At 43.1% G+C, this 14,205-nt stretch overlaps 1 protein-coding gene across 16 annotated transcripts in view; it reads left to right on the forward strand.

Moving 5' to 3' along the window:
* The window catches only part of EPHA5 (EPH receptor A5), a 200,134-nt gene that overhangs the window by 165,794 nt on the left and 20,135 nt on the right, over nt 1-14,205 (forward strand). For all 16 annotated transcript variants that reach the window (XM_030491669.1, XM_030491674.1, XM_030491670.1 and 13 more), the window contains 6 exons: nt 2,691-2,758; nt 4,219-4,344; nt 5,352-5,537; nt 10,271-10,332; nt 11,152-11,361; nt 13,184-13,333. In XM_030491669.1, the coding sequence (XP_030347529.1) occupies nt 2,691-2,758; nt 4,219-4,344; nt 5,352-5,537; nt 10,271-10,332; nt 11,152-11,361; nt 13,184-13,333 (802 nt within the window). The remainder of the gene's footprint in view (nt 1-2,690; nt 2,759-4,218; nt 4,345-5,351; nt 5,538-10,270; nt 10,333-11,151; nt 11,362-13,183; nt 13,334-14,205) is intronic.

The raw sequence follows: 14,205 nt of genomic DNA on the forward strand, positions 1-14,205 counted from the left end.
GCTTTTTTAATGATGCTTTGGGAGTCCCAGAGCCTTATTTCATATACTAATGTGATGTGCTGCTGTATGTGTTACCTAGCTCGAGAGAGAGGGACAGCCAGAGCCAACTGATTCACACTGGCTTGTTGAGGGTGTCCCTGGGCAATAAAACATGGACCATTGTGCATCAAGGCGTGCTTGTGCTTGGATCACTGGATACTAGCAATGGCATCTTCCCCATTTCTTTTTCCTCTCTCTTCATGGTCAAAGAATCAGTAGCTGCAGATAGCAAAAAGGATAATGTTAGAAAGCTTATTTATAGGTTAAGTACTCCACACCTGAGGAAGTGATTAGGGTATTTGCTCTGAAAATGCGAACAGAAGTAGTCTTGTATATGTGCATTTGGTAGAAGGATGAATTGAAACACTTGTGCTTTTTTAAGAGGAAAACAGAGTTATATGCCTCAATCCAGAAAAGTACTTCTGTGGAAAATGGCTGTAACTTTTGGCAATTTGCAGCAGAAAAATCTGGGGCTGCCAGAAGTGGGAATTGATACTAATACTCTAGTTTATACACTTCAAGGGGAGGCAGTGTGATGAAGAACCCATTGTCACTCAAGGACTGTGAATACCAAAACATGCTTTGAAATGACCCTTACTCCCAGGATCTCTGTGTACACCTAACGTTTAGGTTTTGAGTTAATTAGGCAGGACCCCACCTAGGGGAAGTGGCACTGCCGCTGCTAGAGCAAGGCGATGAGCACTGACATGCAAATAACTGAGCCTCATTGCCGTTCTCGTAGGTTTTGCATTTAGAGTGTGGTGGTCTCTGCTGCCGAAATCATGCCCTGCATGGATAGATAGCCTGGCTGTTGTCAAGTGCAACCCATTTGTCTCTCTGCCTATGTCCCAGGACTGCCTGTCAGCCTCCCCACTTGTCTTCTGCACTTTGTCTCGATCCATTCCCCTGCATTTGCACAACCTTTGCAGTCTGTTTTTTCCTCCTCTCCCCTTGGCATAGGTGTCCCCTTCTCCCCAAGGTAAGCCTGAGGGCCTGTTCCCCTTCCCTGAAGTAACCCAAGGAGCTCATGTTGCATTTCCCCTCTTCCGCCTGCCAATGTCCAGCTCTGCTGGAGCCAGCCCAGCAGCGGTGCCTGCGCCCCGTCATGTTGGGGCTTTTGTTGTAATTGTGATCGTATCACAAATCCGGTGCCAAAATTCAAGCTGAAAGAATGCTTGGCCCCATGCATCCAAGCAGACAGCAGTTCCTTGTAATAGGACTTCATGCTGAGGGCATGTTTCATGCATATGCCTATTACTGCCTCCTCCTAATTGCAGTTTTGTTTCTGCTAATCGTATGCTCCTCCTTGCTGTGAGTGATGCTGGAGTGCTTGCATCTCCCTATCTCAAAAATCATGGGCAGTGTAAAAGAAGGCTCAAAGTCTCCCAGCTTTAAGTGGTTTCTTGGTAACTTGAGGCTTTCTTTGAGGTGTGCTGGCTAGCAATCCCACTGCACGCTGGATGGCTTGTAGGTGTCTATTCCAGCTTTCTACTCTACCAAGCAGTGTTCTCTGTCTCATGTCCATGCAGTTTGCTATAAGGTCAATCCAGTTCCTGTATCCAGTTATCACATCAGGTACTTGGAAAGACTGGCATATGTATGTGCATCGTACATACCTCATCCCATATTTTTAAATGTGCATGTATATATGAGTATATAGCAGTTCTTGCCTATGCAGTTAGCCTGTGGCTTCCTACATGGTAGTCTTAAGTGGAGCAGGTCTCAGAAATGCCACCAAAGCATTCAGTTAATGCTAATGCAATAACATTGCCCAGAGAACCAGTGAGAAGAGTGAAGGATGAGTCAGGGGAAGAGTAGCCAAAGGCTAATATGAGGAAGATGCCCTGGGGAAGGTACGACTCCAATATGGCTGTGGTTGCAACTCTACGGCTAGGATTCGGCAGCATCCTTGCAACTGCCTGGTGCTAATATGGGAGCAATCAATCAGGCAGTGACTGCATGTCTTTTTCCGTCGTTACTGGTGCTGGGCAGAGGGGATTGCATGAATGGTAGCTTCCCTGCACAGACAGGAGATGTGCAGGAAACCCCCTCAGAGCCAGAAATACATAGGAGACCCTTGAAGGCAGTGAGGCAATGTTTTCTTTTTTGCTTTTTAAGCCATTATTTTGCATGTGTATAAGGTTTTACATGTATCATATTTACACAGGGCTTTTTTCTAAAGTATCAAAATTTAAATCTCTGTGCAAATGCCCAGTGGATGGAGGGGAGCATGCAATGCATACAACATGGTGCCTGCAAAAGCTCTGTGGTCTAGGAGATCTTGCTTCTGCGATTCTGATGTTTCATCCCATTCCCCTTCCATTGTCCTTCCTGTCCTTGCCTTCTTGTCTTCTTAATAATAGCTAAATTAGATGTATAGTAGAGTGAAGTTGTTCAGAAGCATCTGTGGGATTTGGAAACACAAGTCCAATTGAAAATCAGTGGGCCTTGGGCCCTAAATCCTGTTAGGGAAATTGCAAGTAGTTTGATGAGCTAAAAGTGGGACAGCATCAGTACAGCTGCTAGAGAGGTTGGATTCATTGCTGCTCTGGGTTTTTGTGCTTTGCGTGATTTGAAGTAAAGAGCGGGGTTCTGCCATACAAAAGACAAAAACACTCTTCTGTTTGTTTGTTTTGTTTTGTTTTTTCCAGGAGATGTGGCTATAGCAAGGCTAAACAAGATCCAGAAGAAGAAAAGATGCATTTTCATAATGGCCACAGTGAGTAAAAATCAGACATGCACATATGTGGTTTTGACTCTCAGTGGTAGTAAGAGATACAACTGAGAGGAGTTTTTTGTTTGTTTTGGGGTTTTGGGAACAGTTTTTTGTGGGTTTTTGTTTTGTTTGTTTTAAACTCTGGGTTTGCTGGTAATTCACAGAAGATTTTTTTTTTGTTCTGCTGTTTAGTAAGTCCACACCTGCCCCTGCTCTAAGCTCCATGGAGAACTAAACATTTGAACAGGCCTTATATGAGCCCAGCTATACACCTGTACATTTGCAACAGATCTCTCTAGCAAGACATTTTATTCTGTTCTCTGTCTTTGCGGTGTGACCCTAGGTGCTATTAATTTTGCCCAGTCGGCACATAACAACTTTACATTTTTATGGTCTGAACATGTCAGTCCAGAATACCTGCTTGAAACCCTCACTCCACCCCAGCCAGCCATAAGGACCAAGCCCACAGCTACTCTTTGCTTTGGATGCCTCTGCAGAGTAAGGAAAGCCTCTGCTCTGGGAAGTTTTCAGAAATGCTGCATTAATGCCCTTGTGTACAAAAACCTCTGCAGTGATGCTAGAAAGTACACCTCATGGTTACTATCAGTCCTTCTGAACACCCAAAGTCAGTGTTTGAAAAGCCTTCCTTCATCAAGTGCTGTGGGATCTGGGGATGGGTAACAGCAAGGTGCCTTTTGGGGTGGAAGAGGCAAACGCATCTTGTGAAAGTCAAATTTCCATTAGTGCTATGTAATGAAGGCAGCAGGAAGCAAATCAATTAAAAGCCACAGTGTAATGTAGCTGTCTCATTAGACTGATGAGCAGTTCTTCATGTGAGTAGCCTTAATGATTGTCAAAATAAACTTATAATATGGGTAATGAAAATACTTCTTTTTCCTCTCATGTCCTGAAGAAAAAGCCTGCTATTGATTATATTTATACTGGTACAATCCACAGGCTTTACACTGCAAATATTCAGCTAATTTAAATCTCAGTTACTCCATCTGAAATAATGTGGCTGATTGATGAGCTAATCTGTGACTACTAGGGCATAATTTATTGCAGGTCTCCATCAACCTCCATCTATCCAACCTGCTTTGCAAATTGTTCACTTAACTTTTTGCTTTTTGTAGTTTTCCTCCTGGCGCACCCTTTCCAGATCCAGAAAAGGGTTCTTTTGTACCAGACCCTGGACCAGCCCGTTACGCAGCACTGAGAGCAATTTTCAGCTGTGCATCATTCCAGCTCAGCACTATCATGTGCTGTTCTATCTACGATGAAGTTACTTGTATGTCAGATATGAACTAAATGTCATTTTCCAAGAATGCTATTTATTTTTTCCATAGAAATAGGTTTCCCTGCTGCAGTGTTTTCCAGCAAAGTTAAGCGCAAGGGGCAGGAGTGTGTATTGCCCACCTTCTGTCATTCTGTGTGCCACTAATGCTTTTAATTTGTGTTTGCAGTTAAGCTGCCTGGAGTAAGGACCTACATTGATCCCCACACCTATGAGGACCCTAACCAAGCTGTCCATGAGTTTGCAAAGGAAATTGAAGCTTCATGCATAACAATTGAAAGAGTTATTGGAGCTGGTATGGAAATGCATTTCATGCCCCTTAGCAGCATGGATGGTTGGCTTTCTTAACGTGAGAGATCAAGGAATGGTCATGAAATATTTGTGCTGTTAGGTACCCTCCAAGTGATGGGGAGCATGTTCCAGCTGAAGTGTGGGACAAACCTGTCATTGTCTGCAGTTTTGAAATTCAGGGACTGAACTGAAAATGGCAGAAAATGGTCACATTTGGGCCAAACTGAGTTATTTTGATGGATGCTAAGGGTTCAGGTTCTTTTCATCATTTTAACCTTTTTCTCCTCCCCTGTTGAAGTCAGTCTCAAAGCAAAAAGTAAGAATAAGAAGTCATCTGCAAAAAAACCCCACAAACCAAAGTCCAAAGCTTTCAACTTCCTTGGTTAAAAGAAGCAACTCCCATTTTCTTTCTAGTTAAGCTGTTTGTTTGGACTTGCATCCAACCTTAGGAATATTTTCTATCCTCTGAAATTGTGGGTTTGGAGGTAATTTACTGTTCACCAGAAAAAAAAGAAAAAAAAAAATCCATTTTGGGTCATAAAATCAGAAAGGCTTTATAGTCCATAAAAATATATGTTGCTGTGAAAGGCTAACAGCATTCCATCTATGTAACTTACTAAAGGAAGGTTAAGAAGCAAGTGGCTTGTGTTTTACGAAAGCTGTCTACACAGGGCGATGATACAGGATGTTACAGGACTCTTTCATCTACTAGACAAAATATGAAATGAGGAAAAAGCCCAACAGACTATAGAACATAGCTCTTTAAATATAGGAAAATTATTTTTTCCTTCCTAGGTTTTTTTTTGTGACTATGAATTACTTGGCTTGTGGTACACTGTTTGAGATGGTGATCACTGTGATGTTCAGCTTTCCACATCCATGAATGTGAAACAGTCCTGTGTGCTTTTGAACAGCTGTCTATAGGGGCTGGGCTGCTTGCTGTAGATGGACATGTGCCGTGCATTCCTTCCAACATGCTGTGATCCCATTCTTTCTAATTTTGTTCTGAAGGTGAATTTGGGGAAGTCTGCAGTGGGCGTCTGAAGCTGCAGGGAAAGCGCGAGTTTCCAGTGGCTATCAAAACTCTGAAGGTGGGCTACACAGAGAAACAGAGGCGAGATTTCCTGGGAGAAGCAAGCATCATGGGGCAGTTCGACCACCCCAACATCATCCACCTGGAAGGTGTTGTGACAAAAAGTAGGTACAAGTTGCTGTGGACTGCTGTTCTTGAACTCTGGCTGGTGGGAGAGCTGGGTGAGGGGAGTAAGACTTGGGTAACGTGTTTGGCTGTGCCTTTCCTAATTTCTCAAAAAGCAGTGAATGCTTTTTGCCCAAAATGTCATACTCTGTAGGTCCAGATAGGAACAAGTTCCCCAATACTGTAAAGAGGGTTTGTGCCCAAAGGATTTTGATGTTCTTTCAGCTAGGATGGATAATGGATAAAACGATAAGAAATATTAACTCCCTCTGGAAACCTTGCCTCCCCTAGGCATGATGCGCATGTGCTAAGAGACAATCCCTCTTCAAAGGCCCAAAATTAAATGAGACAGAAATAGGAGATGATATGCTCTGCCAGCCTCAGGCAGTGGGCAGGTGATGGAGGTGGCAGTAAGCCTGGGATGTCTGAATGCCGGTGCAGTGTACTGCCTGACTGCTGCCTCATAAGTAGTTCAGCAGCACCTACTGCCTGCAAAATGCAAAAGCATTTTGAACGCAGCGATGCTAAGCCACCCGCTAAAAGTTTTTTGAGAAGGCTTACTTCTTATTCCTGCCTTTATTTGTTTGCTTTTGAAACCACATGGGCTGAGGTGAACAAAGATGTGCCAAGAAGCGATTTCCCTGGCAGGGAAACGGGGAGGATGTTGCTACCAAGAGTCTGGGGAAAATAAATAAATATATTAAAAAAGAAAACTCACCAACTCCTGATGATTTCCAACCATCATATTTTGAGAAACTACTGAAGCAAAGCCCACAGGAGAGTAGTGCTGAGCCTTGTGATCACTCACAGGACATGTGAGCAAGGACAGAAGTTAGCTGAAGTTTTCCATTCTAGAAGCAGGGAAGAAGAACAGCAATGTAGCTCAAGACAACAGGACTGTGTAAAACCACAATTAAGGCAAGCTCCTTCTGGGATCTGCTGGTGATGCCCATAGTTATAGTTGCTGCTGGTGCTGGCATATAGATCATGAGAGGGTTTGAAGGCTTGGGGAAAATGTGAAATGGCTGGCAAAACATGCATGAGAGTTACTCAGGTCTGACTGCTGAGTTAGCAAAATAATCTTCTATAGATTTCGCAGCCCAGTTCTTCTCTAAATTACTGTATTCGTTAAAGCTAAGGGCAGAGGAAGGGATGGCACATCCAGATGTGCCCAGCCAAGCCTCTCTGGCTGTCGGTGCTGTGCTGAGGCTGTGGGAAAGGTGCAGAGGTGTTGTCACTCTTCCTTTTTAAGACTTGGAGGATCTACACTATTTACATCAAGGATTTTTTTTGTTGTTGAAAACAACTCAATTTTTTAAAATATATTTTAAGTGTTTCAGGAAGTTTTTGATAGCTGAAGATGCACCAGTCTCACAAGTGTGAATATCTTCCCTCTTGTCTTCATGATTGGCAATGTCAGAGCTTAGCTACTACTGTTCAAATGCTGTTGTTTGGGGCCATGTGGCTGTGGTTAGTACCGTTTGTCATTCATCAGAGGCAGCATCTCCAAAATTTGCTATTTTGCAATCAAAAGCCTTTTCTTGCATTTTTCCTTGAAGTTGCATTTCCTAAAACTCTCAAGAAAAAAAAAAACCAAACAAAAACAAGGTGGGTTTTGCCCAAAAAAATTGAATAAATATGAAGATCTCTCAGGGTCACCCTGTGTACCCCTTTCTGCATAAAAGTTCCCATTTCTAGCCCTTCAGGGATGCGGGATATTGGGCAGGAAGCCAGTGACAATTATACACCCATAAAAGCTGCTGCTGACACAGGCGTGAGTCTTTCTGGCTGCTGGGGCCTCAGGGAATGGGTGGGAATCCCACTTTTAGAAAGGATGTGCCTCCCTAGTGAGGTTTCCTTTATATAATGTCGCTGTCTGCTCCAAAGGCTGTGGAAGTGCTGGGAGCTTTGCTTCTAAATTGGGCTTGCGGCAACTGTAGTTTGGATGCAAGGACACAGGTTCACCATGAGCTCCTCATTAACTGAGTAAATGCTTGTTTACTGCACTCAAAATTTTTTCCATCAGGCATCTGGAGCATCTTCCCAGCTTTTCTATTTTCTTTTAAATGGACCAAACCAGCTTTTATGAATCCCAAACTATGCTGCTATCTCCAAGTATTGTTTAACTTCTTTTTCCCTTCAGTATTTTAGTCATTGGGCTATTGTAGATTCAGATCTTTAGGGTAAAATGTCTTTGCTGCATCATGATTTACTTTGGAAGCAAATTAAGTTAAATTGAATTAGGCCATTTTTAATTCTGAATGAGAATATCCACAGAGGGGCTTAATACCATTTAACTAATCTAGTTCAAATGCACACCTTAGTTAATTTGGACTAATTATCTTCATTGTCCCTGTGCAGACAAGCCCTTAGCTATTTCTGCTTTACAAAGGTAACAACACTCCTGTTATCATTTGCATCCTGTTTGGTAGCACTGAAGGTGTGTGCATTGCATTAGTACGCTGATATGAATGACATCTACACACATTTTATGGCCCTGTAATGCCAGGAGGAAGCCCTACTGATACTGAGAATCAGCCCAGTGCTTTAGAAGGGCCAATGTTTACTTTTAATTTATTTTGTTGAAAAATACTCTATTTGTGTCTTTTATTTCCATGCTTTTGGATATGGGGCTAATTTATATCATGATTACTGTCAACCTGCAGCAATTGGGTAATGAAACATAAGTGCCAGAAATCCTATTTTCTTTTCTCTGATGGCAACCAAAGGCAGGAGTCTGAAGGAGGTCCCCCAGAATGGTCGTGTCACTGCAATGCTGCCTTGCAGTGTCAGAGATAAGGGACCCCATGCTACAGTTGAGGGTTTGTCGTGGTTTAAGCCCAGCCAGTAACTCGGAACCACACAGCCGCTCACTCACTCCCCTGCTTCGTCCTTCCCCCTCTCCCAGAGGGATGGGGAGGAGAATTGAACGAATGTAACTTTCAATTATGTAATCCCTCGGGTTGAGATAAGAGCAGTCCAGTAACTCAGGTATAATACAAAACCACTACTGCTACCACCAATAACAGTAATGATAAAGGGAAATAACAAGGGGAGAGGGTACAATTGCTCACTACCCAGCCCGACCCAAGCAGTGATCTGGGCCTTCCGGGTAACTCCCCCCAGTTTATACACTGAGCATGATGTGCTGTGGTATGGAATACCCCTTTGGCCAGTTTGGGTCAGGAGTCCTGCCTCTGCTTCCTCCTGGTTTCCTGTGCCCCTCCTTGCTGGCAGAGCATGAGATTGAAAAGTCCTTGATTGGAATAAACATTACTTAGCAACAATGAAAAACATTGGTGTGTTATCAGCGTTGTTCTCAGGCTAAAGTCAAAAACACAGCTACTAAGAAGGAGAAAAATGACTGTCACAGCTGAACCCAGGACGGGTTTAATGTTTAAAAACAAAAAATACAAAAAAAAAATTGAGGTATACCTGGGATTTTCCTTCCCTATGTAGCCACTGATGTGTTTGCCAACCTATGGCAACGTTATATGAGATCTCTCCTTCCTCTTGCATGCAGCCCATGCGCGTAGACAGACGGCTGTCATCCTTGAAGATGGGGCCTGTTATTTCGTTTGGGACTTAAGGATATTTTTCATGTCCCCCAGGTGCATTTCTCATATCAAAAATAATACTTTCAGCAAGCTTAGAAGCTCAGGCAGAAACAGTGATATTAGCTTAAAAGAACTGAAGCAGCTCAGGTCCCTCATGCTGCAAAAGTAGTATCTGCACAATGAGTGTTTTGATTGACAAGTTTACAATTACCTTTATTATGTGGATAATTAAGCAGTAAATTAGGCAAATAGTTAAGATAACAGGAAAGTGGGAAGATTAAGATCAATCTAAATGGTAGAACATGCACCGTTTTTTAGGAGCATTTACCTTCATGTGCATGTTATGACATGCAGCAACTCTTGTTGATCATTTCTATGAAAAACATTTATAATGCACTTTACAAATAATTGACAGTTCCTCTTTTGTCTGTGCTTCATGCTAGCTAATGGAAATTGATTTAAATAAAAAATAATTTACGTGTTCTTATAAGATTTCATTGAATTTACAAGGGCTGGAGCACACCACATTAATTATTGCTATGTCATTGTGGCAAGCTAGCGAGAAATTAGATATAAAATCTGAGCAAAAACTATATAAAATCACCATTAAAATGACTCGGGGATGAAAATTAATCAAATGGATTTGGAAAAACATTATTATTCCTGTCAACAATAGGAGGCCAGGTCTTTTGTTAAGAACTTTTATTTTGATTTCCACTCAACTCATTCCATACTTAACTTGCTTTTGTTCTGCAGCATAAATATTCCTATTCTTACTTCCAGATGTGTTTACAAGGATAGTCACGTGGGATTACTTGAATTACAAGGGATGTAATACCATTCTGTCCTGGTCTTGGTTTTGAGGGTTACCAAGCTCACAGACATATTTCAGATAATCCTTGCAACCTCTTCCTCAAACATTATCCATACACTTTAGGGCTTGGTTCCCCGTCTGTAATACAGGATTACTTTTTCATCCCCTACTCCTCGATTCCTCTATGTCTGCATTTATTATGGCAAAATCTGTTTTTATCCTGCTGGGACAGCAGTGTCTCGGTGTAGATTTACTGTTGCATGGCTGTATATTCACATTCAGATGTATTATGAAAAGATTTTATTATTGTTCGTGTTATTTTAAATAAATTGCTGACAAACTCATTCACTTTTTTTTCCAGGCAAACCGGTAATGATAGTAACTGAATACATGGAGAATGGTTCTCTGGATACATTTTTAAAGGTAATTCTTAGATCCTTTTTCCAGGGGAACGTTGGTTACAGTTTGAGTTCTTTGCAGGTGGTTAATATCAATGAAAATGTTTGCTGGGTGGTGGTCCAGCTGTTGATGCTGTCTGGAGGCAGGAGTAGCTCGATTGTCTGTTTGATCTACATTTATACAGCATCACCAAGGACCTGGTGCGTGCATTGATACAAACCGGTAAGAATAATTAGAGGATATTACTTTTGTTTTAGAAGGCAGTCTACTGCATGGAAACGATTAACTTATCCTGCAAAATTTGATGTGTTTCAAGAGCACATTCACACTACATCATGGCAAACCCCAGACTTGTCGGAGTTTTTTCCATGAAACAGAAGAGCTAGCAAAGGGAGAATAGGGGAAGTGGTTAGAAATGTGGCGTGGCAACATGGGGAAGAGCCCCTAACACGACATATTCACAGATGGACCTCTTCAGGTAGGATTTCTATGCAACTTGGTGCCATTCAGTTGGCTGACTTGGAGACAGCCCACCCCACTGGCTTTATACTCATAACTAGATGCGTTCGCTCCCAGTCACAGTCTCTTTATCAGTCACCAGTGGAAATAGCTCACTCCTTGATCTCCAGTTAAAAGAACTACATTTCCTTAGCTTTGTCTCCAGAGATCCTAATCCAAACAGTGAAACTTTGAAAAGTTCCGTGGTCAGAGCATGAGAGTAATGAATTATTAATTTCCCTGGTTTTCTTCCCTGGAGATTTGCCTTTGCATTTTTATTCATGCACACACAATGCTGAGGGTGCAGAGACTCTCAACTGATCAAATGTCTCCTTCCTTTTGCAGAAGAACGATGGGCAGTTCACGGTCATTCAGCTGGTTGGGATGCTGCGAGGCATTGCATCAGGAATGAAGTACCTATCTGACATGGGTTATGTACACAGAGATCTGGCTGCCAGGAATATCCTAATCAACAGCAACTTAGTCTGCAAGGTGTCAGACTTCGGCCTCTCCAGAGTCCTAGAAGATGATCCTGAAGCAGCGTACACAACCAGGGTGAGTTATGAGCTCCAGAAAATGGTTAAGTGCAAGTAAAATGTATTGCCTGCCACATTTTGGTGTTCAGGCTCTCTACAAAACAGGTTTCTACAAATCCAGTGCACTTAAACTGTGCACAAGGGTTTGACCAGGTATTACCAGTTGTCAGATTAAGTTTGCAAATGCATGTAACTTTGTAGTAGAGGTGGCCAAATAAGGCAGAATTTAACTAATAACTTTATGTTAACTAAGTTCATGTTGGGCACCTGAGTTGAATAGCAAACTTTACAAAGGTGCCAGGCTTCCTTCTGTCCTCTTTAGTGAATACTAAAGGGAGGAAAGAGCAAGAGTAAGTGTTTTTCTTGAGCATCCATGCAGGGGTGTAAGCCACGGTCTTCTGGACAATTTGACCCTTTTAAAACTTTAGTAAGCGTGTAATATCATTGCAAATGATGCACATTGTCTTTAACATTACTCTGTTGAAGGTAATCTCCCCAAATCTGAGAAAGAGCTGCTTCAGCCTCAGTGCTCTGCCCCTTTTCATCCTTGATTCATCCTGTCATGGCATCAGCCCACCTATCTCAGTGCAAGGCCACGTGGCCCCATGAAGGTGGGGTGGACAGGATCCACCCTCAGCAGCACAGGCTTGGAGAGAACCTCCAGTGTTCGTGGCAGTGATTGGTACACCCGGACATGTCCTGTTAGCGTGTTTTTCCAAGGGTATTATTTAACAGGTAGTGGGAGCTCTGAGTCACATTCCCAGTTCCTGTGGAGATCTGGGAAAGGTCTTTCAGCTCTTGGCAGTCACAGCCCCACAATGGGACTCAGCGCACGACTGGACTGGAGTTCCCTGCAGGCTGGAGGGCTCTTGGCCAGCCTGCTGTGATTCCAATGTGCTGCCATGTGCTAATTGGCACTGCGGAGAATCTGGCCCATCACTTAAGGCATGTGCTGGTAGGCCTGTGAATAAATAATTATTAAAAGAAGGGACTTTTTAAAATTTAGTTTGAAAATGTATTCCAAATTCTGCCTTTTTCCAATAACAAGCACTGTTAGGGGGCATTTAGGGAGACCTTCCAATACTTAGCTCAGCACTGAAAGGGTTTTACTTCACAGTGAAATATATTTTTATATAAATCAAGGGAGACAACTCTTTAAACCCAATGAGAAAAGTATTCCTTAATCCAAACTCTGCTCTTCCTCTCCTCTTCCTTCTCAGAGCTGGTCTGAAGTTTGATTTCTAAAATGGTAGAACAGGGAAAAGGAAACAGCAAAGCACATTTGACAGCTGTGGCATCATTTTCAGTCCCACAGCAGAGGCCAAGCCGGCTGGTCTTTGCACACACAGGTTTCTGTGCCAGCTATGCAGCTTCCTCTGCAGGATCCGGACTGCATTAAAAAAAGAAAAGGCATTATTTCTGCAGCAATTTGCATGAATTACTCGTTAGATCAAAGTCTTCGTGAGCTTCAGAGCTGTCTGTTCCTCCCCAGCTCACTCTCAGAAATGGAGGAACTGTATTCCCCTACCTACCCGCGCAACATAATTGAGATGTTGATCCTATACATGTCCCAGCATTCAAACAGCATTCAAACAACAAACCTTCAGGACAGCCAATTAGTAGGCAGCCTACAAATGCTTATGGGCTGAGATAATGTGGAAAAGGGCCCCATGCTGTCAAACAGATTTACTTTAAAATTCGATGTCTCTTTCCAGAGAGAAAATAACATCCCTTGGTGCTCTAGGAAGTGCTGTTTCATCCTCTTTTGCATGTTCTCTGCCCTCCTCTGCAATCTGGTTTAGTTTGTTTTGGTTTTTTTTTTCCTTTTCTTTTGCTTCTAGGGAGGGAAGATCCCTATCCGATGGACAGCACCCGAAGCGATTGCCTTCCGCAAATTCACATCGGCCAGTGACGTCTGGAGCTACGGCATCGTGATGTGGGAGGTGATGTCCTACGGCGAGAGGCCTTACTGGGAAATGACAAACCAAGATGTAAGCATATGCGAGAACTGCTGCGTGCTGGGACTTTCAGGGCTTGGTGTTCATTCTGCAATCAGAGAGGCAGGATGGGGACAAGAGGAGGAGAGCTGCTGTAAAAATGGCTTTGCTCCCCTATGCCAGACAAAAATGTTCTTCCTGTTTGGTGCTCTTTTTTGCAGCAGCAGCACCGAACCGACTGTGTGCAGAGGGAAATGTGTCTGCACAGAGGCAAGCCTGCTTGCCCCAGCAGACTGCTGGAGCTTCACTAATGCTGTTAGAGCTGGAGCCTGTCCCTCTTCTGCTTAATGACAAAAATTGCCAGGGGATAGATACTGATAAACTGGCAGCATTTCAATTGTGTGTTCAAACCCCTGCTGCCACGTAAAGCAGAAACTCAGGGGAGTTGTGGTGAGGGCTTTGTTTCCCTGCACAAAAGCTGGGTGATTTGATCTAGTGACAGCAGTCCAGAGAGCTGTCTTGGTTGCCCTTGCATTGCTGATATCTCGAGAGGATAGTTTTGCTCCTGTTGTGAACATCTTGTAAGTCTGTGCTCATGAAAGCTCTTAATGCTTTGTACAGCACCCTCAAGTTCCCTTGCTCCTGTGCCCCTGCCTCCTTGAGCCTTTGACCTCAAGGCCCTCTGGATCATTCAAGAGACCCTCTGAATCATCTCCAGAAAGGGAGATGACTGGGGACACTGTCTTCATCCTGACTGCAGCTCTGATCCCAGCTTGTGTATGGATCTCTTGATTCTACTGCAGGGCTAAGTCCTACCCTGAGCTCACCGTAAACATCTGTCCTTGTCTAAGGCTAAAAAAATTTAAGCCTGGGGTTGCCAGATTTTCTATGCCCCACCTTCGTCTTCACATCTCTGAGAACCATGA

Source organism: Strigops habroptila, chromosome 7, assembly GCF_004027225.2.
Source record: "Strigops habroptila isolate Jane chromosome 7, bStrHab1.2.pri, whole genome shotgun sequence".
NCBI classification, from domain to species: domain Eukaryota; kingdom Metazoa; phylum Chordata; class Aves; order Psittaciformes; family Psittacidae; genus Strigops; species Strigops habroptila.